Raw genomic sequence first — 24976 nt, forward strand, 5'->3', positions numbered from 1 at the left:
GGCGGATGTCAGGGGTGCGAAGATGCTGCTTCTTTAGGCTAGGGATAGCCTGCTTTAGTGTAGACCATGGTATGATGGTCAGTGATGACCCGATGTTGATCTCCATCTCACATGGAGAGTCCTCGATGAGGACTATGACCTCCAGCTTTTTTGGCAGACTGGTGCGGAATGGTCCGAATGACGTGTGGTGGGTGACTCTATTGTCGCCCTCTGAACGCCATGGTGGCTTCTGCCAGGCCCCTTGGCTGGGCCTCTGTTGGCGGTTTGGTGTGCTTCTAGGCTGCCAGGCAGTGGCAGGGAATTTGCTCACAGCGCTGGCAGGTTGTGTCGCGGAAATGGCAAGCCGATCTGACATGGTCTCCTCCGCAGCTAGTGCAAGGCGGGAGATGCGGTTTGAATTTGTGCACCGCCTGGGCGCAGCTACTGCACATGCAGCAGCTGTCATCTTCTTCGCCTTGTGAACTCTCGGGCTCTGCAGCCTTGCTTTGATGCTGCAGAGTCTGCAGAGTCTCAGTAGATTTGACGGCTGATTCGGACACCCCGGCTTCGTCCAAGGCGATCTGCAGAGTGAGGTTAGATTTAGCGAGTAGACTCCTCTGTAGGTTAATGTCCCATACGCCACAAATTATGCGGTCCAGAATCAGCTGGTCCAGGTCTCGGAATTCACAGTACGCTTCGGCCTTGCAGCTTTAGAAATGCAGATTTGTTAATCCATTACTCCATGCAGCAAGGTCTAAACAAAGGTAGGAGTAATCCACTACCATCTAGCAGCAGAGCTCACCACATTGCACAATCTCCTAAGGACATTGCATCACCCTCCAAACTTCAACCATGTCAGGGGGGAGTTTCACCCTGAATTAACGAAGCGTGGACCATGGCTTTCCTTGTAGCATACTTCTGAAGACAAGCAAAATAAAACCCGAAGCATATTCTAATAAAAACACTTTAATATAAAAGAAAATAAAAATACAAAAACGCTAACTCAATTAACTATATTTTGGCAAGAGCTATGTGCCTGCCACCTTCTTGGCAGGCAAACGGAAGATCAGAAGAGAAAGTAAGGTTGGAATGTGAATGAGCATGCGTACTAAATCATTTGTCAGATAAGAAATAGTTCAGTCTGCTGTATAACTCAGAATATAAGCACAAGCTGGCAAACCAATTAATGCAGTGACAAACCAAACTTAGTTCTGACAACCTACAGAGTCAGCTATGACCCCTACAACAGCCAATAGAATAAATGTTCTTGCATAGGAACAGGAAGCTCAAGTTCAAAGCTCAAGAGAAGGTATAAAAACCTCTGTCTCTCAACTCCATATGGTCAGCTACACCAGAACTACCCATGTAGTTTTGCTTCATCATTAAAACATCTTTTCAATCAGTCTCCATGTTTCCAGTGTCTTTCTCCCGGATTGGAACTGAACCAGATGGATATTTCTTCCAACACTTCTAACTACAAAAAACAAAGTTGATTGTTTTTGATCAAATGTAACTTTCGTGATAGAAAAGAAAGGCCAAAATTGCAACTTTTATGAAACTTTTTTTAACAAGGGGCTCAGATTATCCCCAATGTTAAACAAGGGGCCCTCTCCAGGATGATATACTGTAGTTTAAAAGTAAGGAAAAAAGACATGACAGCTAGTCTACTATTTTAGAACCAGCCCATAGCTCGTTTCATATGAATATATTTCTCATTAGTAAGAAAGTAAGATTTCCCTTGAGTGAAGGTTAATTCTTCAAGACCTCATAAAAGTCTTTCTGTAGATTAATGGGCAGCAGTACACAACTGATTTGCTACTGTCATGATCCAGGATGATTTTTTTTCTTTCCACTTCTCACTGTAGCATACAAAATTCTCTCAGATTTTCTAGAAATTTTTATCTCTGTGTACTAACCAGGTCTAACCCAGTTTAACATTTTGGAGATCAGTCATGGCCAATTAAGAGCTGCCATCTGCTGCAACTTTGCCTGAGAACATTATTTTAAGCTTAATTATTTTAGAGATGGATAATTTTGTTAATATTAGTTCAGTTTCTTTTTAAAAAAATCTTAACTTTGTTTTATCCAGTTTCTTTATTAGTTGGTTAGCATATGCACTCAACATGAAAAGTGTTCGCTTAGTTTTCTCTAGTTTGCTTTTACATTGTTTTTTTTAAATATATTTTTCTGCAATATTATGCATTTTGTAACGCTTTCACATATCAATTTAAGCATGTCTGAATGTGCTTGTCCCTGACGTATTGTTCAGAAAAGTGAAACACAGTATTTGGAAGAAGGATTATTGGGTTTTGGTTCAGCTGTTGATCTGAGAATTGCTCATTTGCAAAAGCAAAAACACAAAGAAAAACAAGGACCAATTGATTTATCCTTTTCCCCAGTAATCTGAGTGAACAAAAACATCTGCCCATTTCTTTGTAAAGTGCAGAAAGACTGTAAAAATTGTATTTCTAAGCAAGCTTTTAACTCAAGTTCAATCCGCCCTAATTTGCTTCTGCTCATCCTTCTCCCTACTGCTCCCCATATTGTTCTATCCCTCAAGTCCTTATGAGTCCTCATAATGCAACACACTTTACTTTTATTAATTTTTATTCGAATCCTTGTAGATTTATGCTTGTGAAATCAACTAGCACTGAACAGTTTTCTTGCATATCTTTGGGCAATCGTGAATATTTTTACCAATTTTCTGAAGCAATTCAAATGGATCTTTGTTCAACCTTTTTGATAAAACGTGTCTCACCGACATGTGCTGTTATTGAATTTGTTGCTTTGCTTAACAAATTTATGCAGCTGCCAATCTGACAAAATGTGACAAAAACAATAAAACACTAAGTGAAAAGAGAAAAACAAAAAAGATAAAACTCAAGATTTAGGGAAAGTCAGCTATCCCTTAAATCACTTATTCGTCTCACCATGGTGTCTCACCATGGTACCCAAAGTTGACTGAAAAACTGTATCTTGAGGGCTTTCCAAAAGGAAAGTAGGAATGGGACCGATCTCACTTCAAAGGGAATGACCTCTACTGGGACATTAAAGGTGGAGCAACCATAGCCTTAATATTATGTATCTTTGAGACCAGTGTAATATGTCAGCACTCTTCTCCTTCAACATAAATCTTTTTCTCTTCCAGCTGTCCAAGTGCATCAGGTTGCTTGAAATTATTGCTATTTCTTCCAGCAATTTTAATTCCAATGTCTAATTCTAGTCCAGTATTTCTCATTTCTCATTATATTGTCTATAGTAGCGATGGCGAACCTTTTTTGGCTCGCGTGCCACAAGTGGGGAGAGAGCAGGGGGGTCTTGTGCGGGCGTGCCGCACCCATAATGCAATGTGCAACCCCCCCAGTGCGCATGCACGCACAACAGGTCCGACACCCCCCATTTTTACAGGCTTTTTTCACCCTCCCCAGGCTCCAGAGGCTTTATAGGAGCCTGGGGAGGGCGAAAAGAGCCTCCCACACACACACACCCCTCAGAGGCCCTCCGGAGGCTTCAGGGACCGTACGGAGGCTTCCCTGAAGACTTCAGAGCGCTCAAAACTACCCTCCGAGCAAACCGGAAGTCACTTCCGGATTGCTTGGAGGGTCGTTTTATGCATTCCAAAGGCTTCAGGGACCGTCCAGAGGCTTCCCTGATGCATTTGGAGCGCTTAAAACGACCCTCCGAGGCTTTGAGGGTCATTTTAAGCGTTCCGAAGGCTTTAGGGAAGGCTCCGGACGGTCCCTGAAGCATCCAGAGGGCCCCCGGTGGGGCGTGGGAGGCTCTTTTCGCCCTCCTCAGGCTCCTAAAAAGCCTCTGGAGCCTGGGGAGGGCAAAAAATGGCTTTAAAAAAGGGTGAAATCAGCTGGCCAGCACGCGCATGCGCACTAGCCAGCTGACAGGGCAGCGCCTCACATTCCCTGACAAATGGCTCGGTGTGCCACCTGTGGCACGCGTGCCATAGGTTCGCCATCACTGGTCTATAGTATACGATGTATATACATAATTTTCAACCATGTTGTTGCTCCATATCGTGCCGTTACTTCGTGATCAAGGCATATTTTTAATATTTAATATTAAGGACTACCCAACAATTTACTACAGCAGTGTTTATCCCTTGCAGCTGAAGTCTACACATCTTACGCAGAGGCGGATTAAGGCTCACTGGTGCCCTAAGCACTGATAAATCTTGGTGTCCTCCTCCTTTGTATATAATGTACAAATCTTCATTGGGGGTTTTTTTCTTTCTCAACTTTGTGATGCCCCCTTTGGGCCTGGTTCCCTAAGCATGTGCTTAATGGTTAATACACCACTGGTCTTAAAGTTCCTGAGGTTGACAAACGCCATAATCAAAAGCCAGTACTTTACAACGAAGCACAAAATAACTTCTCAAGTCAAACTTATGCCAATGCCATAAAGTCCTCCAAACGCTAGAGGTCGCTCTCTGAACCTCCCAGCCTTTACGCGCCATTGTCCCTTCAGGGTCGGCTAATGGAATTCCTGATTTTTTCCCCCCTCCCTTCGTTTCTGAATTCGTTCGGAGCATTTCCCCCAACGCTCCAGCGAGCGGCTAACGAGCCGGCCAAAAATAATAATAATAACATGACCGAGAAAACTCGTCACAGGTGAACAGGCGATCGAAAAGGCAGCTCTCTTTGCCTCAAGACCCCACTCGCCAATCCTGGCCAATCACCGCCGAAGCCGAGCCGCTGCCTCCTTCGGGCTTGTCCGGAGAGGCGCCCGAGCGGAAAAGCTTTGGGCCGTTCCCGAGGCCGAGATGTCGACTAAGAATTTCCGCGTCAGCGACGGAGACTGGATCTGCCCCGACAAGAAGTAAGGGAGCTAGGACGGAGGGAATCGGCTGGGTTTGGGGCCCGTTGAAGCCACGGGAGGGACCCGGGCGGCCCCCGAGGCCTTGCGGAGCGTGATACCGCGGGACGAAGCGGGGAACGGGCGGGGTTTTTGCCCCCCCCTTTCATTTTCCCCTCCCCCCCACCCCGCAATGGGGGCCGATTTTTAAGGAGACCCGGATGTAGTCCCGTGTTAGTCGCGGTCACTGCGATTCCTCGTTAGGCCTCCATCTTCCGAACGGCCAGCGCAAGGTCAGAAACCACCAGCTTGACTTTTCCAGGGTAGGATCCCGGCATAAGATATTACCTGGGAACCATGATAGGAATAATAAGAGTTAAGAGTGCTATGAATAGTAACTTCTGTGGGAAGCTATCTGCCTGGGAGAAAAAATGAGGGTGTTTTTTTTTAATGCGTAATGAATCGCCTCGTGTCACTGATTGCATTTCTTCAACCTGCAAAGTGAATTATTATATTGAGTGGTCGTCTTCTTTTTAACACGTTAAATGCGTTACATAGGAAATGAACTGGGTAATTTAGAAATGTAAGAAGTAGCAATAGCACTTATATACCGCTCCGTAGTGCTTTTTACAGCCCTCTCTAAGCAGTTTACAGAGTCAGCCTATGGCCCCCAACAATCTGGCTCCTCATTTTACCCCCCTTGGAAGGATGAGTCAACCTTGAGCCTGGTGAGATTCAAACTGCTTAATTGCTGGTGTGCAGCAGAAGTAGCCTGCGCCACCTAGGCCCAGTAAAGAAGTAAAGCTTTTCAAAGTACCTTCTGATTCACATTTAAAATTCAAAGGGTGTCCATTTGCATTTGGATTTAATTGCATTACATGCTTCTAAAAAAGGTCAAATAATTTTCTGGCTTGGTATATTATGATCTTTCTGCTTTACCTGGGAGAATTGTGGTAGCTAACACCGGGCTACAAATTTGGGGAAATTATCGACCTCCAAGATAAAATGTGTTAATCCTTACATATTTTGATTAGATGGATTAGAAAGCAGATGCTGGTTGACTAAAGTTTTCAAAATATTTCACAATAACAATTTTTCACAGTTGAGTATATTTGCCTACAAGGGAGGGAGATGTCTAATGATCACGATGCCCCATAACTTCTCAACAAAGTATGGTAGAACAATGAAAATGGTACCACATGGAAATGTATAAATTTATCTTCGCTTTGAGACTAAAGATCGTTGGCTAAACAAGCAGAAAAAGTCAGTGCCTTTCAGAGTCCCAATGGTGTGGAGGGAACCAAATCAATCATCTCCCCGGGGATGATCCTATTGCAGTTCACAAGAGACAAGCCAAAAAGCTCCGTTTATTCATTTAGATGAATAAAGATGGAACCTTGTCATTTAATCCGATGTTAGAGCTTGTCAGTTTTTCATGCAAAAAGCATGAAAATGTTACAAGAAAAACCAATAAATGAATGGAAAGCTATGCTATTGATATCAATAAAAAGATAAATTTACAGTGATTGGTGTGGCACCATTCTCATTGCTGTATCACACTTTGCAGAAAAGCTATGGAGCATAATCTCACATCCCCCTCATAATTTTGAATTATTTTGATGCAATTTTTACCTGAAGCTGTAGCTTGGGAACTGGAGCCAATTAATACTCAGGACTTCATTTTCTTTTATTTCCTTACCTTTTTTTACCCAATTCTGGTAAAAATTCAGCTACTTTCAGTTCCGAAACTTTTCGCCTTATAGATCAGTGTAATTAAAATGGAATAGCAATTATTTTATAAGTGTGAGTACAAATGTTTGTTTATAAAATCATCTTTAAAAGCATGAGTTTGGATGAGTTCTGAGCTAATTTGCATAATTTTGAATCAAAACTTGGGACTATTAATTGCATTGAAAGTTCTTAAAATAATGTTTCTTTTATTTGCAGATGTGGTAATGTTAATTTTGCTAGAAGAACCAGCTGTAACAGATGTGGTCGAGGTGACTATATCAACTGTTTATTTTGATGGGACTGTTCCAAAATTAAACGTACAGGAAATTGATTGATTTACATGCCTGTTTTCTACTTTCAGAAAAAACTACAGAAGCTAAAATGATGAAAGCCGGAGGGACTGAAATAGGGAAGACACTTGCTGAAAAGAGCCGTGGTCTCTTTAGTGCTAATGACTGGCAATGTAAAACGTATGTTGATCTTGAAACTTGAATTTATTCTTAGTTTAATCTCATTGTCCTTTACTTTTAGGGTTTTTTGCTGATATTATCCATATGTGCCTCTTTTATAATTTGTTCGCCCTTCTCTTATACTTATTTACTCATAAGGATAGTTCATTGAATACAGAAGATCTTACTACCAAATAAGTGTACTTGGGTTTACTGTGATAATCTGTTCTGTAAGAGCACAGACTTAAATTGACTCATTTAGTAGATCCAGCAAATTGGTGCATTAAATTAGAATCATTTGGCAAGTGGGCAGCCTGAAAAATGAATAAATAGTAATGAAAACGTTTGCAGTTTCCATATAACTTTAGACAAGTTGTGATATCTATTACAAGGCAATTGAATTATATATTTATTTGCATTACTGATGTAATTGTCAGTTTTAGCTAAATTGAACTTGATTTCATTACGTATTGTCTGCCAGTTTTATTTTATTGGTTTTTTCATTGATACCATATGGAAATTGTTGTATTGCTTTAAAATCTATATATGATAGAAGAATATCTCCATCTCTTTAACTCGCTGACTTGCAAAAACTCACCCAAACAAACCAATGAATTGTTTGGTCAAAGTAAAATATTTTGTTTACTTCTCTTGTATTTTGTTCAGATTTAGGTTTAAGTATAACTATGAGCAAAAGTTTTGGGGCACTAAATATTTATCAAAGATGTATATATACCCGTTTATGTGTCAAAAAAAAAACATATTTTACTTGGCATTTAAATGCTATTGGCTGTATCTTGAAATATAGGAGAGAAACTTGGCTCTTTAAATTAGCAATTATTTTAAACTTCTCAGTTCTTCAGGTGTCAGATAATATTTACCTTGTTAATTGTTGTACTAGTATTATTTTCAGTTTTTAAACTAATGTATTTTTCTTCCCAAAGATGTGGTAATGTTAATTGGGCACGAAGGTCAGAATGCAATATGTGCAACACTCCAAAGTATGCCAAACTCGAAGAAAGAACAGGTAATAGCCTTAGTTAAACATGCTTTAGAAAATACTCTGTACCAAATAGTTAAGGTGTACAGCATGGCAGAGATCTGGCTCAAATAACTCAGTTGATTCATTTGGAATTTCGTACTGATTTGTTGCAGATTTCCAAGCTGGGCTATCATATCAAATCAGTCTGATTCCTTGAACAGGAAAAAAGCCATCAGATTGACATTAAATTAATTTTGGGACAACCAATTTAATAAAAGATCATCAGTTTAGGAATTTGATCAAGATAAATTTGCTAATAGATTTCAGAGGAGTTCAAATCAAATGTTACTAGTGGCTTCATGGAGTGCCCCTCTCTCTGTATTAAGAAATATTTAGCATGTGAAATGTTGAATATGTCCCAAGATCTCTGGTGATGTATTCCTTTTTTTCCCTAAAAGAAACAAATTCGAGGTGAGAACCATAAACATTGCACAATGCAGCAATTAAGGCTTGACAGGTGTCAGAAAAGTTGAAACTCATTTTTAAGAGAGATAACTGTTGGAATGTGGAATCACTTGCAGTTTTGAGTTCAAGAATTATCATCATGGTATTGAATATTGTGAAAGAATGCCTACTGCACTTTCCTTGTTCTAGATTTCAAAAAATGCTCAGGACACAGAAAGCCATAATCCCTTGTAACCGAAACCTTTGCATCAGCTGGGTGGAAAAGATGTCTTGTGGAGCACAGAAATAATATTACTCATACAAAACACAGTTTAATTGAAATTTGCTAATTTTGATTTAGAGTAAATTTAAGGAAAGTTCTTAATATATGCTTGTATACTAGAATTTATTCCTGTGTCATGTGCAGCTACTGATACTGCATATAAACCGCCCTCTGTAGAACTTTATAACTTGTAGAAATGGTTTTGAGGGATCCACGGGGACTGCAGTTTTGGGGAAGAATCTTTGGCTTCCTAGTGAGTATGTCCATAGCTGTGTAAATGTTTTTTAATGCCATGGCAGATGGTGATTTTTAAAGGGGGGCGGAATAATTTCAATATATGAAAATGTTTCCTACAGTGGCAGATGTTGCATCTAACACAAAGTTTGACGTGAAATATTTGTGTATTATATGCATGCTGCTCAAGATGTGATTTACATATTTAGCCTTAACAGTACTATCTAAACGGAATTTGTGGGGCTGAAAAATGTGCATCTCAGTTGGTTCCTGGAACAGTTTCTGACCATATAATTAAGCTCACACAACATGATTTTGTTTCCGTTTCTACAATCTATTCTTCCTCTCTGAAACTCTTAGAGAGTCTTGTACCACAACTCAAATCTGTCAGCTGCCTTAGCTTAGATTAGTTTCAAGTAACTGCCAGGAAGTTCTGTTTACTATGCCATTGCTTCTGTATACTTTAATTTACCCGCACAGTAAAACTAATGAAATAATATATAGATAACTCCAAGATGGAGTTGTTTTAAATGCCTAGTAAAAAGGCTTGATTTAAATCAACTCTTTTAAATCATACTTTTTAAAGAGCAACTCTCATCTCTGTCCTGCAGCAGCTCCTCTGACCCACTGTTAACTCACCAACAGTCCCAATATTGCAGAAGACACACAGCCTCATGCTACATAACTAAGCTCCATTTCATGCTGAACAAACTAATATATCTTAAATAAAAATATTTAGATAGTTTTTACTCCAAAATTTGATAAAAATGAAAAAAAATCCAATTTAAATTTTTTAAAATCTGATTTTTAGTTTTTTTAAAAAAAAAAACATCAATTTTTATCCACCCTGGATAGCTTCCATACCTCTGTTTCCCTTTCAATTTTTACAGCCTTTTATGAAAACTAATAGGCTCTGACGTAGAAATCTCTGCTGTTATTTTTACTTAATATAAAATAACATGTCATATCCTTGAGTATTGGTTTAGTTTTTGAGGTTTCTGGAAACTTCTTTTTGTAGGATATGGTGGGGGCTTCAATGAAAGAGAGAATGTTGAATATATAGAACGTGAAGAGTCAGATGGGGAATATGATGAGGTGAGTGATACATACCTGTATGCAATGAAATGTTACTTTTTAAATATACTAATGGGAAAACTCATACCTAAATCCATTCCTTTAGTCCTAATTCATAAATATAGCTCTGAAAATGTCAGTTATATTTTTATGCTGAAATAATACATTGGTTTGACATTACAAAAAAAAGGTTTTAAAAGTAACCTTATAGGCTGTAACACCATAAGGCTTAGTTTTAATATCTTTATAGAGGAAGAAATTCCTGAGATATCGAACAAGTTATAAAAAGCATAGAGTGCAAATGCAAAATTTGATTTTTATTTAGTAAAAATTGGTACTGTGATTACACTTAATAGTTCATAATTTCCCTATTTTAGCATGTTACAATTCCATGTTGGCAGCTTTAGATAGCTCCGGAGAACCATATCTAGGATGGAAAATGTTGCCTAAAACTATAGATTCTTTTTAATACTAACCAGTCCTTCCATTAATTCAATTTGTACATCAAATTACTTACTCTGTTTGCTTGAGAGGAAATTGTGTGGAATTTAATGAAAAGGCGTAAACAGAAAAAAACGGTTAAAAGAAAAAAAAATTAAACTATTTTGGATATATTTTTCCACCAGCCAATATATACATGAGACTTTATTTTGAATTTTAAATATACATATTCATTGGCGAGAAACCAAAGAAATGTGAGGTAGACAAAAAGTTAGTATTAATTCCTTTAATGAATAAACTGCCTCTAAATAAGGAGTAAAAATAATGGATCCTTCATATCAAAACAGATCATTTTTTCACATACAAACTTATCCCTTGCCTGTACCTATTATGCACACATATATAGACAAATATTTATAGACAGGAAATGAAAATTTCAGTTCAGCAAACATTGACTTAAACTCTTAAGAGTTCATCTTAAAATATATAGCTGGGCTTGTGCTAGAGTTAGATCTATTTAACTCATAATAACCTGGATTGTTTTGTTTCCTTTTTGCAACAAGAAAATGAAGCAATATAGTCATTTGTGCATGGAAAACTGTATGCATATTCTGCAAAAAGCCAATGTCTCTTAATTCCTACGTAAGCATGTTCCAACAGCTTACATTTATGTTTTGTTTTTGGTTAGTTTGGCCGCAAAAAGAAAAAATATAGAGGGAAACCTGTTGGTCCTGCATCTATCTTAAAGGAAGTTGAAGATAAGGAATCTGAAGGGGAAGAAGAGGAGGATGAGGATGGAGATCTGTCTAAGTATAAATTAGATGAGGTAAAAGAAAATCTTCAAGGTGTAATACTCCATCCATAGGTAAATGTGTAGAATGGTATTAACCTTAACTTCTCAACTCTAATATGTCAGAGATCACTTACCTTATCCAGCAAGATGGGAAACTTCAGGCCTTTTATTTCTGTATGGTAAGTAACATGCAAGGTCCTCTGAATGCTGGACTTTTTAGAAACATCTTTGGAAAATAATGTATAATTAGATCAGTTTTCAGTAAATGTCTTACAAAAGATGTGTTTGTACATTTAGGGATGAAATGACTATTAATGCTTGCGGAGAGTACTTAAAAATGGTTCTAAAAACAACTCTGTATATTTGAATAATACCTTTTTGTTTGGTCCTCAAAGGAACTTTCAAAAATTAAGAAAGAAAATACACAATCAATTGAAAAATTATTTTTCATTTGTGTTTTATGTTTTATTACGTACGCTGCCACAGTCACTTGAGATTGAGAGCTAGAGGAAAAACACACACACACACACACACAGTATGAGATATGTAGCTTAACATTGCATGAGAGGAAACAATTATTCTAATATGAATTAAATATTTATTGAATATTGGGTGGAAATGTCTGTGCGTCTTATACATTGAATGTTGCTGAAGCCGTGCCCAGCCACCGTCCCTCACCCTTCGGCTTCTGCCTCCAAGTAGTTTGCTTCCTTGCAGCAAATAGCAAACAAGCGTGGTCAGCTTTAGCACGGCCTGATTTAGCACGAGCAGCTGATTGGCGTTTGGATCTGCCTCCCGGAATACCTACTATCAGCTGTTCCAGGCTGCAGGGATCACCGCTGCCCATCAGCACTGTTGCTGCCCATCACTGCTGCCACCTATTTCCGCCTCGCCATACTCCATTTTTGGCCCGTTCCAGGCGGCAGGGATAGGTGGCGGCGATTCCTGCCGCCTGGAACAGGCCAAAAATGGGGCGCGTGGAGCCAGCAATAGGTGGCAATGGCGATGGGTGGCAGCGATCTCAGCAGCCTGGGACAGCTGATAGGCGGTATTCCAGGAGGCAGATCCAACTGCCAATAAGCTGCTTGTGTTAAATCAGGCTGTGCTAAAGCTGACTGCTATTTGCTACCAGGAGGCAAATTGCTGGGAGGCAGAGGCAGATTTTTTCTTGTTTTCCTCCCCAAAAGCTAGGTACATCTTATACTTTGGAGCGTCTTATAGTCCGAAAAATACAGTATGTATGAGTGTATGCATGAACTCATAATTCCTGTCAGTTAAATAACTTATTAAGTCCACTTTTTAATATCAGTTTGATCTGGTTGAATAAAGAAAAAAACTTAATATTTAAAGATTGTTTCTTTTTCCCTCAAAATAAATGATATTAATAGATTTAACTAAACTATTCATTCTGTGTGGAATTAGGGATAAACAGGCAAACCTGATTATTCTGTGGCATTTTGATGAATCTTCGTCAAAACATAGTAGCTGGCCACATCAGTTTTTTTTAACCTAAATGAGATGTCCAACTCTTCTGTCTAAATCTAATATTTATAGAATCATTTGTATTACATATGTGAACAGTCTGCATAAACTTCCTTGTCCTTATTGAGGAATCTTATGGACATCCTCTGGGATTTATTATCAGACTAGTATACCTACTTTTTTCCTAATGAGCATAAAAAGCTGCCAGTATTGTTTTCCAGGATGAAGATGAGGATGATGCTGATCTCTCTAAATATGACCTTGATGGTAGTGAAGAAGAAGATTCTGCCAATAAGAAGCCTTCCGCTGCTACACGAAGTCGCTCCAAGTCTCGATCTTCTCCTTCACGATCTTCATCTCGCTCATCCTCCCACTCAAGCTCAAGGTCTAGGTCCAGGTAAACGGGTACAGGTCAAGGGTAACGCCAGACAAAATGTCAGTATCTAACTTTCTTTATTTACATCTCTTTTGTGATTAACTTTTACATTATTTTTTTGCAGTTTTAGTTAGTTTAATCAATCTTACGTATCCAACTGCAGGGATTAACAGCATTTAAAAAGAGTGAATTGGAGGTGGATTTTTAACAGTTGTGAGTTTAGAAGCCATGAAAATTAAAGATTTGGTTCTTAATTTTAGTATTTTTGTAGCAGCTAAATATAGTCCTGCTGATTCCTAGAGATTGTGTGATTTCAAATACGTTTTTGTTAATGGGCTGGTGAGAGGCAACTATTAATCTAAGTATTTAATGATCTGCTTATTGGCAGAAATTTATTAAAAAGTAAAGTTATCCTTATTTTGAAGGGAAGGGATTGGATTTTAAAAGGAAGAAGAGCTTGTAATTTATTTAAACTTCTAAATAAACGTGGCTCTCTGTATACATATTAGCCCTTTCCCTAGTGAACCTCTTAAAGAGCCTAGTTTTGGGCAGCATTGTTTTAAACAAAAATTACACACCTCCATTTTGTATCAGTTTTATGATGAATTATTCATAAAAAGTTGTATATGAAGAAACTGTCAAACACAAATAAAGTTATATTTTAAAATATCCCTAAAGCAAAACTAAGTTGGATAAAAGTTAACACTCCAATTAAGGAATTTGATGATTTCAGGATTCTGTAGTCTCCATATTTTGGGATTGTTTTTTTTTCATGGATTTAAAACATGTTTACTATCCTCATCAGCTTACAAATAGCCCAGGACCTTTTATAAAATGATATTACTGGAACAAAATAAAATTCTTTATATTGGATTATATTTAGACATAACATTCTAAAAAAAAAAAAAAAGACATCCTTTCACTTTTGGAAAGGACTCCAGTACAGTGATGTAGTCCTTGTTGGAAAAAAGGGAAGGGTGAAATTGCTAATTGTTTCTTTGCCACTCCATCTACTACTGGGGAATCATCATAAATGATGAATTTCCCATAATGTGGAAATTCATATGCTCTATTTGTACAACTACGAAATGTCCTAAAGCTCAGAGTTCAGGCTTATATAGACTCAAATACCCCTGGTTTTTATTTGTATGTAAAGAGCTTTTTCTGATTTATTAGCTCAAGCTTACATTTGAAAATCAATAATAAATAAGCTTAACATGCAGATGGAAAAATTTACTGGGATAAATATTAACATTCAGAGGTTTAATACAATTTGTCACAGCTCGAACAACATATGGGGAAATAATTATCTATTTTATAGAAGAGAATATGGCTTGGCTTGGCTGGTTAGGAAACACAGACCAACAACTTAATTGTATATATCATGATCTAAAATTGGAAAATAGAGAGAAGACAGCAATAATTACTGAATATAAATAAAGGGAAGGGTAATGTTGCTAGAGGAAGATCAAGTCTTGAAAGGCTGTATGGACTAAGAAAAACAGCATTTGTTACATTGATACTTGAGAAAGAAAAATAAAACACATAATCAATTAAAAATATTTGTTGCAAAAATAATAGAATTCCAAAGGACTTCACTCTTTCTTGTTCATAAATTATTAGAAAAAAATGCGGCATAAAGTTATTGTTTCGTGCGCTGAAGGGAACACAATTCAGGCTTTTGTAGATAATCATCCAAATACTGTTACCAAACATTTTTTAATAACACTTGGGCAGCAATAATAGGGCAGGTGGATCAAGGATCATGAAGTTCAAAACTATTTGGTTACAAAATAAATTAAAAATAGTTTCTTAAAGATTTTAATTAACGGTACTTCATAAAGTACAGATTTTTACTCGGTTGTTGAAATGGTGAACTCAAGACACACAATTTTTTAAAAGATTTTTTAAAAAAATATATTTTTCCAGATTTAAAAAAAAATTCTAAAAACTTCTAATATTGTATAAAAACAGTATTATTATACTTTTTATTATAAATATGTGAAGCCTATACTTAAAATTGTATAAAATAAATTAAAGATATCCAACACATTAAATAACTACGTACTTCAACATGTTTTCCCCCCCTCTGGACTCTATAATATGGAAAATCACATATTATAGCTTTGTTCAATCCTTGTATCATAATTAAACTCTTCTAAGGGGAGGAAAGTTAACATAAGAATCATACACGTAAAAAAAAGCATAAGAAGGAATTGTGAATCAGAAACTAATTGAATTGGTATTCAAATATTTAAGAAAGCTGTGAAGATAATTTTCGAGAGAATACACAAGTTTGAATCTTAGATCAAATGAGAAGTTTAAATCTATGCTTTTTCTCTTGGTGATTTAAATCAATCCATATTTGCATTGTAAGGCACTGCAGTAAGCTGTCAAGGAGCTGGTAGAGATAAGGAATAAAGCCAGGAGATTGATTCAGCAAGTGAACTTTTGAACTTAGTTGATTTCTATGCTTTGCAGATAACCAGAAAAGCAAGAATTCTGGCTTTCTGGATGGAGATCTTGGTGTTTGACTTTAAAAAGGAGATTGTACTTAGAGGTGTTTAATTCTTTATGATCTTTGTTCAGTTTCATTAGGCAGTTTCAATAGGCTTAGCTAGCTAGACATCTGGGTACTACAATTTCCCAAGAAGAATGTCTGGTTAGAACATAATATTCTGAAAAGTTTTTAGATGAATATGGAATTCATGGTTCTGAGTTATATCTAGCATGCTCCCAGGTTAAGGAAAATGGGCTGAATAGTGAACAGATACCTAGGTCTATGGTCCAGTGCATATCTGTCGATAATCAGACAAATAGAAATTTCCAGAAGGTAAAGCTGCTCAAGAATGGAACAGACTGCATTAATAGGCAGTAGATTTTCCTTTCATAGAGATGTTTAAAAGCGTCAAGATGACCATCTGATGTTCTGTTACGATCCTACTTTGATAGGGGGTTGAACTAGCTGATAATTCCCCTTTAAACCTTCATTCTCATTATATGAAAGAGCATTAAAAAGTACTATCAGTACAGCTATCAGTATTTAACTCAGAAGTATCAAACTTGTGGCCCGCGGGCAAGATGCATCACACAGGCCACGCCCACCCCAGCTCCGCAAAGGGGAAAACATTGCAATGTGTGACATGGCGAGTTTGACGCCCATGATTTAACTCGTCCTAAGCAAAGGCTTTGTGCTTATGTTTTTCTTCACTGAGACTTTATGTCTGTTGACTCTTAATTAGATATGATGCCTCTAATTAGATGTGCAATACATGAGTCTAGATGTCCCTATGAATTTGATTGGCTGGTATATAGAGTAACCTCTGCTGAATTTAGCAAGCAGATTCTTCAATTACTGGTCTTTTATCTTTCAACAAGGCCAACTTTGTCAGAAATGAAATGAGTCAAACTATTTGACCAATGTCACATAAACAATATGCTACTGACAGTCACTATTAGTTCATCTATATTGATTACAAAAATATGCTTTATTATTTTTCCAGGGGGTTTAATCTTTCATAAAGAATAATCAAAAGTACTATTCATCAAACAAGAATGTTAATTCAACTCAGCTCATGAGAGTTTCCAGATCTAGTCCATTTTTTAAATTAATTAAGATGTTTCAGATTGAAAATGTAATTTATTTATTTAATGTTGCTAGATCTTTGTATGATTGATAAATCAAAAATTTAGGCCAGAATGGTAATATTAAATTCATTTTCTAGAGTTCTTTTAAAATAAAATATTTTCTTAAATGGAAAATCCAGTATTTCTTTTACTGAAGATAAATGAAATTTTACACCTATCTTGTTTTCTAAGATCTATTATGGGAGCACTTAAAATTATAAGTATAATCTTTATTGTCATTGTACTTAAATACAATGGAATAAATGTATGCAGTCTAGGGATCCCCATGTGCATTTTCCTTGTGTTAACAATTTTTTGTCCTGTAAACAGCAAGCTGTATAAAAAGTGGTTTAAAATTTTTTACTACTCTCATCAGTTTTTTCAGTTTGCTACTATTTAAACTAAAATAGATAAAACCTATCATTAAGTTCAGGAAATATATATAATCAGAGATGTACAGTTTTAAAAGTGAAAGATATGAATACTTCGATATATCATAAATCAGCAATGTTCCAGATGCTCTACAAACATTTTTCCCAAATGATAATAGATAAATATTGAAAATAACTTATTGAACTCTAGGGCTATGCCTAGAATTGAAATTAATTACGCCTAAGAAGATACTCATTTATTTAAAAAGAAATCTCATAGAGTATACTAGCATTTACTTCTAAATATGTAAAATAAATTATGTCAGAACAAATTCCACTAAGGCTAATTTCTGAGTAGATATATTTAGATTCATGCAACTTGGTTTTCATCAAGAGTTATTGAATTGTACTTAAATTGCTTTCAAGTTATTGTGGAACATAGGTAACTTTAACTTGATTATTTTCTGTTTTGAATTGTGCAGTTCTTACTAACTTACAAGATTCATTTTTGTCTGTGACTTACACATCAAAACCCATTGGAAATGTTCTTAAAGTTTAAAATAAATCATTTCAAGAGAATGTAATTTAAATTTACAGGTAGTCCTCAACTTATAACCATTCATTTAGCAACCAGTTGCAATAGCACTGAAAAATCCTTGTACTTACAACCATTACAGCATCCTCATGGTCACAGGATTGTGATTTGGGCACTTGGAAGCGACATGCATTTATGATGGCTGCAATGTCCCAAGGTCACGTGCTATCACCATTTGAGACCTTTCCAGCCAACTTCTGGTAGTCAAAATTAATGAGGGAAGATGGATTATCTTAACAACTAAGGCAAAAAGATACTAAAATTGGGCACAACCATGTGATGACACATGACCAAATCTTTTTAGTGGTGGAATTGTCATAAGTTAAGGACTACCTGTAATCTTTTATTATTATTATTTATTGACTGGACTTCAAAAAGACAATAAGCTTATCTTCTGTGATAACTTCCAAACATAATATATGAAAAATTATTTGGGAAAAATATTTCAAAATATTGACCTAACAAGATAGATAAAAATAAGTCCTGCTCAGTTAGCTTATGCTGTTGCTATTAAATCAAACAGCTATTTAATTCCTAACCAAATTTTTGTTTGCTTCTTTAAATCACTCTGTGAAAAAATGTCCCAATGAGGTGAAGGAGATAAAATAATGTTAATATCAAATACTGTTAAATTAAAATATTAAATTCATTGGATTATTGTTTTTCTGTTGCTCCCAAAAAGAAAAAATAAATCTTCATGTTGTTTCAGGTCCAGAAGCTCTTCCAGTTCAAGGTCACGGTCTCATTCCACCTCCAGAGAACGTTCTAGATCTCGTGGGTCGAAATCAAGGTGAATGAGGTAGCAAGCTCTGCTTATCAGAGGGAGAGAGAGAGAGATGAAGAAGTCCATACTACTTTATTATAAGCATTTGCTACAAATGTCTTTCTTTTAATATAATTTTAATAGCAAATGAAATTATATTTACTAAAGTAGCAAAATGATTATAACAAATTCTCCAAGAAGGTATTTAAAAATTAAGAGAGTGAAAGTGTTTATTTATTGCTTTAATTAATTCTTCACATTTTTGAACCACCCATCTCCCTCAGAGTCTTTACAAGAGACTGTGAAAATTATAAGAGAAGTAGTATGATTATAATTATTTGCGTTTTTAGAGGAAAGGCAGGAAATCTAACCAACTAAAATGTATGTGTACATTCAATTTACCATTTAGCAGGTGTTAATCTGTATTGTAAGCTAAACTATATACATACATGCTGAATGTTCAATATTCAATCTTAAAATAACAAAGCTCTTTCCCTATTTCTGGTGGTGGTTTGTATTTTTTAAAAATAGGAAAAAACAGTAATTATATTAAAATGTATATCCAAAGATAATTTTCCCCATGTCTAAAACAGATATAGGTAAAGTACTGCCTTGCTAGTCTGATCTTTACTTTCCCAAAAATCTGTCTGAAAATATTTGCAGTTAATATGGTTGCCTACAGTATAGGGCAGGATTTTTAAAAATTAATTCTGACAATTGCATGCAAAGGTTTAAGCACTGCGAGCAAATTGTATGTATCAATGAATCTATGAGTGAACAGAAGCTGACAAAATATCTACATTGTACATTGTTTAAAAAAATTCTGCATATTTGAATGCAATTAAGGAATAACGCTGAAGTTCAGCGTTTGATAAATGAGATAACAAGAGCTTAGCAGCAAAATTATTTTCTTTGATTATTTTTTTATGAGGCATCAGAATATTAAGGTGATTTCAGAATCCAGTCTACACCACTATAGTCTCTTTAGTGACTGAGCTAAACTTGTCAAATATAGATAAAGTTGGCTTCAGCTCATTGTTTCTATTTTGTTTTACAGGTAGTTCTTTATTTAGGACTCCATTTGGGACTGGAATCTTGGTTGTTGAGCAAAGCGGTTATTAAGTGAGACATCACATGACTGCTTCGTTCTGCAGCCACCTTCCCAGTTGCAGTAGTTAAGTGATTTCACGGGTTATTAAGCAGACAGAACCCCAAGTAGGGGGTTCCTTGGGTGGGGAAAGCTCTGGGAGACTCAGGAGCTGAAAATCACTCCAACGAAATCCAAGCAGGATTATCGGCTCCTGAGTGAAGAAACCTACATGACCTATGGTGGGTCTTCTAGGACATCCCTCATCCGCCCCAAGCACCCCATGCTCATTCTACCCTTCTCCATTCTCTACTTGTATTTTGGCTCGTTCTTGTCTTTGGGATGGCTGAAAGAGTTGCTTGCTGAAGGAGTTCAGCTTTTCTGCATAACTGGAAGGGAACTCCACTGGCAGACTGCAGGACACAGAACTCAAATCATCAGGATTTGAAGTCCATTTCTGCAGCTCATCAAGAGTTCTGCTTTCTTCCATGCGCATGAAGGAAGTCCTCTGGGAGGGCGCTGGAATGGAACTTATATTTTCAGGATTTGAACTGATTTCTATACCAAGCCAGAGATCAGCTCCCTCCACATGCGGGAAGCCTTCAGGGAGCTTAAGCATTCAAGATTTGATCTCCATTTCTGCACCGCACCAAAATGTAACTCCCCTCCAAGTGCAAAAGAGAAATCCTCCAGCAGCATTCAAGAGTGGAGCTCAAATCTTTTCAGTTCTGTTTCTGCACCCTCCAAAGAATGTGTCTTTGGCAGACAGCTCTTGCAGTCAGCCCCTGGAGACAAGTGGGAGACTTTGTAGGAGGCAACAGCAATTTGCAACTTTCCTGCCAGATTCCACAATGAAGTTTTGGAGAAACCAGCAAATGGTGATCACATGATCATGGCACTTTTGGCAATCGGTCGTATAAGTGCGAACAGTTTGCCAAGCACCCAGTTTGTGACTGTGTGAATGATGATGCAATGTTTTTCGACAACCAGAAGTGCTTTACAAATTATAAAGCACTTTTTCTAGGCTGTCTGAACCGTCATTATGTTGAGAACTACCTGTAATCTAATGGATCCATGTTAACTCACTTAACTTTTTTAAAAAGAAAATAAAAAGCTAACTCCAAAGCTGTAAGGCACAAAATTATTAATCTTCCATATTCTATGCAATTTCCATATTTACTGTGTTTCCCTGAAAATAAGACCTAACTGTTTGTAATATAAGCCCTACCCCCAAAATAAGCCCCAGTTAAGATTGTCTACCAGACAGAAACATTTAGTACCATATTCTTCTGAAAATAAGACATCGCCTGGAAACAAGCCCTAATGCATCTTTTGGAGCAAAAATTAATGTAAGACCCAGTCTTATTTTCTGGGAAATACGGTAATGAGGCCAAATATTTTGTGTCAAGAATTGGCAGCCTGAAAATAGATGTTTCCCTTTGGTTTGAATGATTATATGCTCTTGCCGATGGATGGATGGATGAATCAGTCTGAAACATTACGGCTTTATACAGTATCTCTGAGCTTTAGACCTATTCAGGCTGAAATAATCGCCATAAACATGGGGCTTTTTACTTTCCTGTATTTGCAAATGCAAATCTCTTACAGGTAGTCCTCAACTTATGATCACAAGTGGGACCTGAATGTTAGTCACTGAGTGATACTTCACTAAGCAAGTCCTCATCATGTAACCAGCCCAATTTTACAACCATTTTTACTGCCATTGTTAAGCAAACCACATGGTTGGGTTAATCATGGCAATTGTTAAGGAAATCTGGCTTCTGTTGATTTCTGTTGTGGCAATCCCATGGCCATAAGACGTTGCAACCTTCATAAATGCAGGCCTGTTGCCAAGTGCCCAAATTGCAGTCATGGCCGCAGATGGTCATAACTTCAAGGAAAGGGTCCTAAGTCATTTTTTCGAAGACTGTCATAACTTTGAGCTGATGTTTAAATGAATAGTTGTAAGCTGAGAACTACCTATACCAACATTCTCGATGTTACAGTATATAAATGACTTAACACTTCCATCAGATATTTGTTTTCAAGGGTTTATTAAATATATAGCATATTACATTATTTAAATTGACCCCCTCCTTTTTCTTCAGCATATGAGTAATTTGTATCTCTATTATTTCTTTATCTTAATATTCAAGCTTGCTATTACAGTACTGAAAATAAAAAATTAAACCAGCAAAAAGAGCTTTTTTATATTATGTAGTCAGTTCTGGACAGGCTATTAGAGAAATACTAATTTAAAATGGTTGAGGTTTAGGTCCCTGTTAACGTGGCAGTAAGTATTCATACATCAATTGTGTTCTTTGAATCTGAATTTATATTTCTGCATTTGATGTAGAGTGTTGCATTTTTGTTTATGCTTGGATTAAGTCTGATTTATTTCTTAATAAAGATCCAGCTCCAGGTCCGTCAGGGGTTCTCCAACCCCAAGGAAAAGATCTTACTCAAGCTCTCATTCATCCTCCTCCACTGAGAGAAGCAGAAAGAGAAGCCGATCTAGATCTTCTTCTGGTGATCGCAAAAAAAGGCGAACAGGATCACGGTCACCTGAAAGGTTTGGGTTTTGTAGAATAAGAATGGTTGTTCTTTAAATGCTGGCTTTGGAACGATCAAGGAGCAGAATATTTTAAGCTGTGCGTATGTTGTGTTTGTGTATGTGGAGTGATAGCCATTTTATTCTGTCTAGTGTGGCTTTAAAAAAATATATTCTTGCTACCTTTAATTATCTTAAAGATAATCATACACATGCAATGCAGAAAACATGTGATTCTTATAGCACTCTTGTGAAGTTGCATTTTTTAAAAATGTACAAACTCTTCTTAACTGAAGAGTCTTAATTATGTGAACTGTTAAGATGCAAATAGGAAGTCTAATAAGTACATTTCAAATCCTACTGTCTCTTCCTCTTTTTTCATTCCCTGTGACGTTCATAGCACTTAAAACTTATTTGTTTGCATGCTTTCTCCCATTTTTTATCTTTCAGAAACCGCAGGTCATCCTCTGGTTCCTCTCATTCTGGATCTCGTACAAGTTCCAAAAAGAAATAATGTACAAAATTCAAACACACACACACAAACAAACCAACAGTCCATTGCATGAGACTATATAAAAAAGTTGATGTTTTATTTGGTCAGAAATGGTACATCCTGCTAATAGAGATGCATGTTTAATGGAAAACTGCAGTTAGTTTAACTCATAAAACATGTAATGAAATATTTTAAGCCATAAATTGATCCCAGAAAAGCAAATATGTTATTTTTTTTAAATTGGGCTTAAACTTTAACAGGTGTTTTTAATTTAGTCTATTTTGAAAGTATCAGCCAAGTACCATCTTAATCTCTTGCTATGTCATCATGTAAATTTCAAAATCTAGTTTCTGAAAAAGTTTAGTTTAATTTTTCTTTGTCATCCTTTCAATATTAGTAGGCACAAATGTATCTCAGTTTCAGAGTAGGATAATTCTTTAGAGGAACAACTCTAAACAACTCTTTTTAATAGGTTTGTGATATCTAACAGAGAAGAAACCTAGTATAAATTATTTCCTGGATGTTTTGCAAAAAAACCCCACCCCAAATCTTTCTGTATAATTTCCTGCAGAATTTTATAATGTATTACATAAGGCATGTAACATATTTGATTCCATAGTCCTTCACTCTTTATTGACTCAGCAAATTTATAGTTGCATTATGCTGCAGATAAAATATGGAAATAAATATATTTCCTTCAGGCAAGACAGCTATGTATCATTGATGGTACTCCTGCTTACCAGAACACATTAAACTAATGTCACTTGGTGAAACTGCAGCAATAAATAAGAAAACCCCTTGTGTAAAACCTGCCATTTCAGTGATTTTTCCAGAAGATAGCTTTCAGAACCAGAACTGATTTGTGCTCTGGCAGTAGTCCAGTCCTATATAGGCCTGTTTTGGCCAGAATACCATCTTTGGAAAACCACAAAGAACAACTTGGTGAATTAACATCTACAAGCTAGCCAAATTGATATGATCTGGAGAAGAAGCATTGTTCTTGAAATTGTTTATGCAAAAGGGTAGAAATCCTAAAACCTCACATCTCTCTCAACTAATTCATGGCTTAGCATGTTTCATTTTCACTTTTCTTTTACTATCAAATGTATTTGTTAAGTACTGACCACTCTTAAATTGATTGGGGGAAATGTATTTGTCATCTTCAGTCACATCTAAGGTAAGTATGTTAAGGGAAATTAACAAATCTAAGGAATAGGCTATGCCTTCAATATCTTGCATTTTGGAAGATCTGCTTCGTAAAACAAACTGCTCAATAGCAAATGGAGCAGAACTGCCATCAACTTTTCCCCCCTTTCATGAACATCTTAAAGTTGATGGGTGATGGGGCTGATCAATGACAGCAATAAGGCTTTGCTGTGTGGATATTTTGGATAAATTTTGCAGAAAAATATGCCTGTAATCCTATATTGCTTCCTCTTAGGTATCCTCTTTCTTGTGCTAAATTGTAGCATAGATTGCACAAGTACAAATAGTCTTGTAACTGTGCCTGACTTTTTCAAAGTCTAAAAAAATGTGAAAACCAGATTTGCTAATTGCTACATGTTAACAATTTGCTATTATTGTGCTTTTATTCACAGTATTGTACCTAACAAGTTTTAATCTCGGCATATGATAGGCTAGAATAACTAAAGGAAAATTATGGGTTTCATTTGGCTTGGATTCAAATTGTATTGGTTATATGAAGATCCAATTCTGTGGATGTGTAAATAAAGCATGCCAGTTTTAAAAATGTCATTTATTTGTAGTTTATATCCTTTCTGTTTAAACACTGCCAGATGTTGCATAGATTGCAGTTCATTTATGTTTAATGTTATGAGTTGAAACAATTTAAATTTACTTGGAAATTTTGATCCCAAGTAAACCTGGAGATAGACTAATAAACGAATCTAGCATGGGAGATAAAAGTAACAGTGGGGCTGCTGATTCCTCCATACCAAGTCCAACAGAGGAGGATATAACAAGGGTTGGGAATCAAAGAGAAAACAAACCATCAAAAATATATTCTTGTAAACCCAAATGAATTTGGTTTCTTTCATAGGATACAAAGTATATAAATTAGTGGAAATGATTTTTTAAAGTTGTATAAAAATATCTCATTGAATTTTAGAAATTTGGGACTACAATTAAAAAGATTATTAATTAGAAACCCTGTATAGGTAGTCCTCAACGTACAGCCACAACTGAGCCCAAAATGTATGTTGCCAAGTGAGAAATTTGTTACGTGAGTTTTGCCCCATTTTATGACTTTTCTTGGCATATTTATTAAGTGAATCATTGCAGTTGTTACTAACACAGTTGTTATAAATGTGAGTCAGTTGTCAAGCATCCAAATGTAAATCATGTGACCATGGGATGATACAACAGACATCAGTGTTAAAAATGGTCATAAGTCAC

The 24976-nt window shown here is 36.4% G+C and overlaps 1 protein-coding gene across 3 annotated transcripts; it reads left to right on the top strand.

The window, feature by feature from the left end:
* The first annotated feature begins 4466 nt into the window (after window positions 1-4466).
* ZRANB2 (zinc finger RANBP2-type containing 2) lies at window positions 4467-24316 on the top strand. Of its 3 annotated transcripts, none has more exons than XM_081947440.1 (10): window positions 4467-4809; window positions 6733-6785; window positions 6878-6986; window positions 7910-7992; window positions 9927-10003; window positions 11112-11249; window positions 12920-13095; window positions 18377-18457; window positions 21928-22089; window positions 22519-24316. In XM_081947440.1, exons 1-10 carry the CDS (start codon window positions 4754-4756, stop codon window positions 22580-22582), a joined length of 999 nt encoding a protein of 332 aa, XP_081803566.1. In that variant the 5' UTR covers window positions 4467-4753; the 3' UTR covers window positions 22583-24316. The 3 variants fall into 3 exon arrangements, with proteins under 3 accessions (XP_081803566.1, XP_081803567.1, XP_081803568.1); XM_081947441.1 differs by lacking the exon at window positions 4467-4809 and adding an exon at window positions 4829-5078; XM_081947442.1 differs by lacking the exon at window positions 4467-4809 and adding an exon at window positions 5086-5160.
* The last annotated feature ends 660 nt before the right edge of the window (window positions 24317-24976 follow it).

The sequence above is a fragment of the Natrix helvetica genome (genome assembly GCF_964273705.1).
Source record: "Natrix helvetica genome assembly, chromosome: 3".
Classification (NCBI taxonomy): Eukaryota; Metazoa; Chordata; class Lepidosauria; order Squamata; family Natricidae; genus Natrix; species Natrix helvetica.

What these genes read in the sequence shown, in the direction of transcription:
- ZRANB2 (XM_081947440.1), top strand. Translation starts at nt 4,754, where the DNA reads ATGTCGACTAAGAATTTCCGCGTCAGCGACGGAGACTGGATCTGCCCC. An exon ending in TGGATCTGCCCCGACAAGAA is followed by an intron (nt 4,810 to 6,732) that starts GTAAGGGAGCTA and finishes TTTTATTTGCAG; the next exon opens with ATGTGGTAATGTTAATTTTG. An exon ending in GGATCACGGTCACCTGAAAG is followed by an intron (nt 22,090 to 22,518) that starts GTTTGGGTTTTG and finishes TTTATCTTTCAG; the next exon opens with AAACCGCAGGTCATCCTCTG.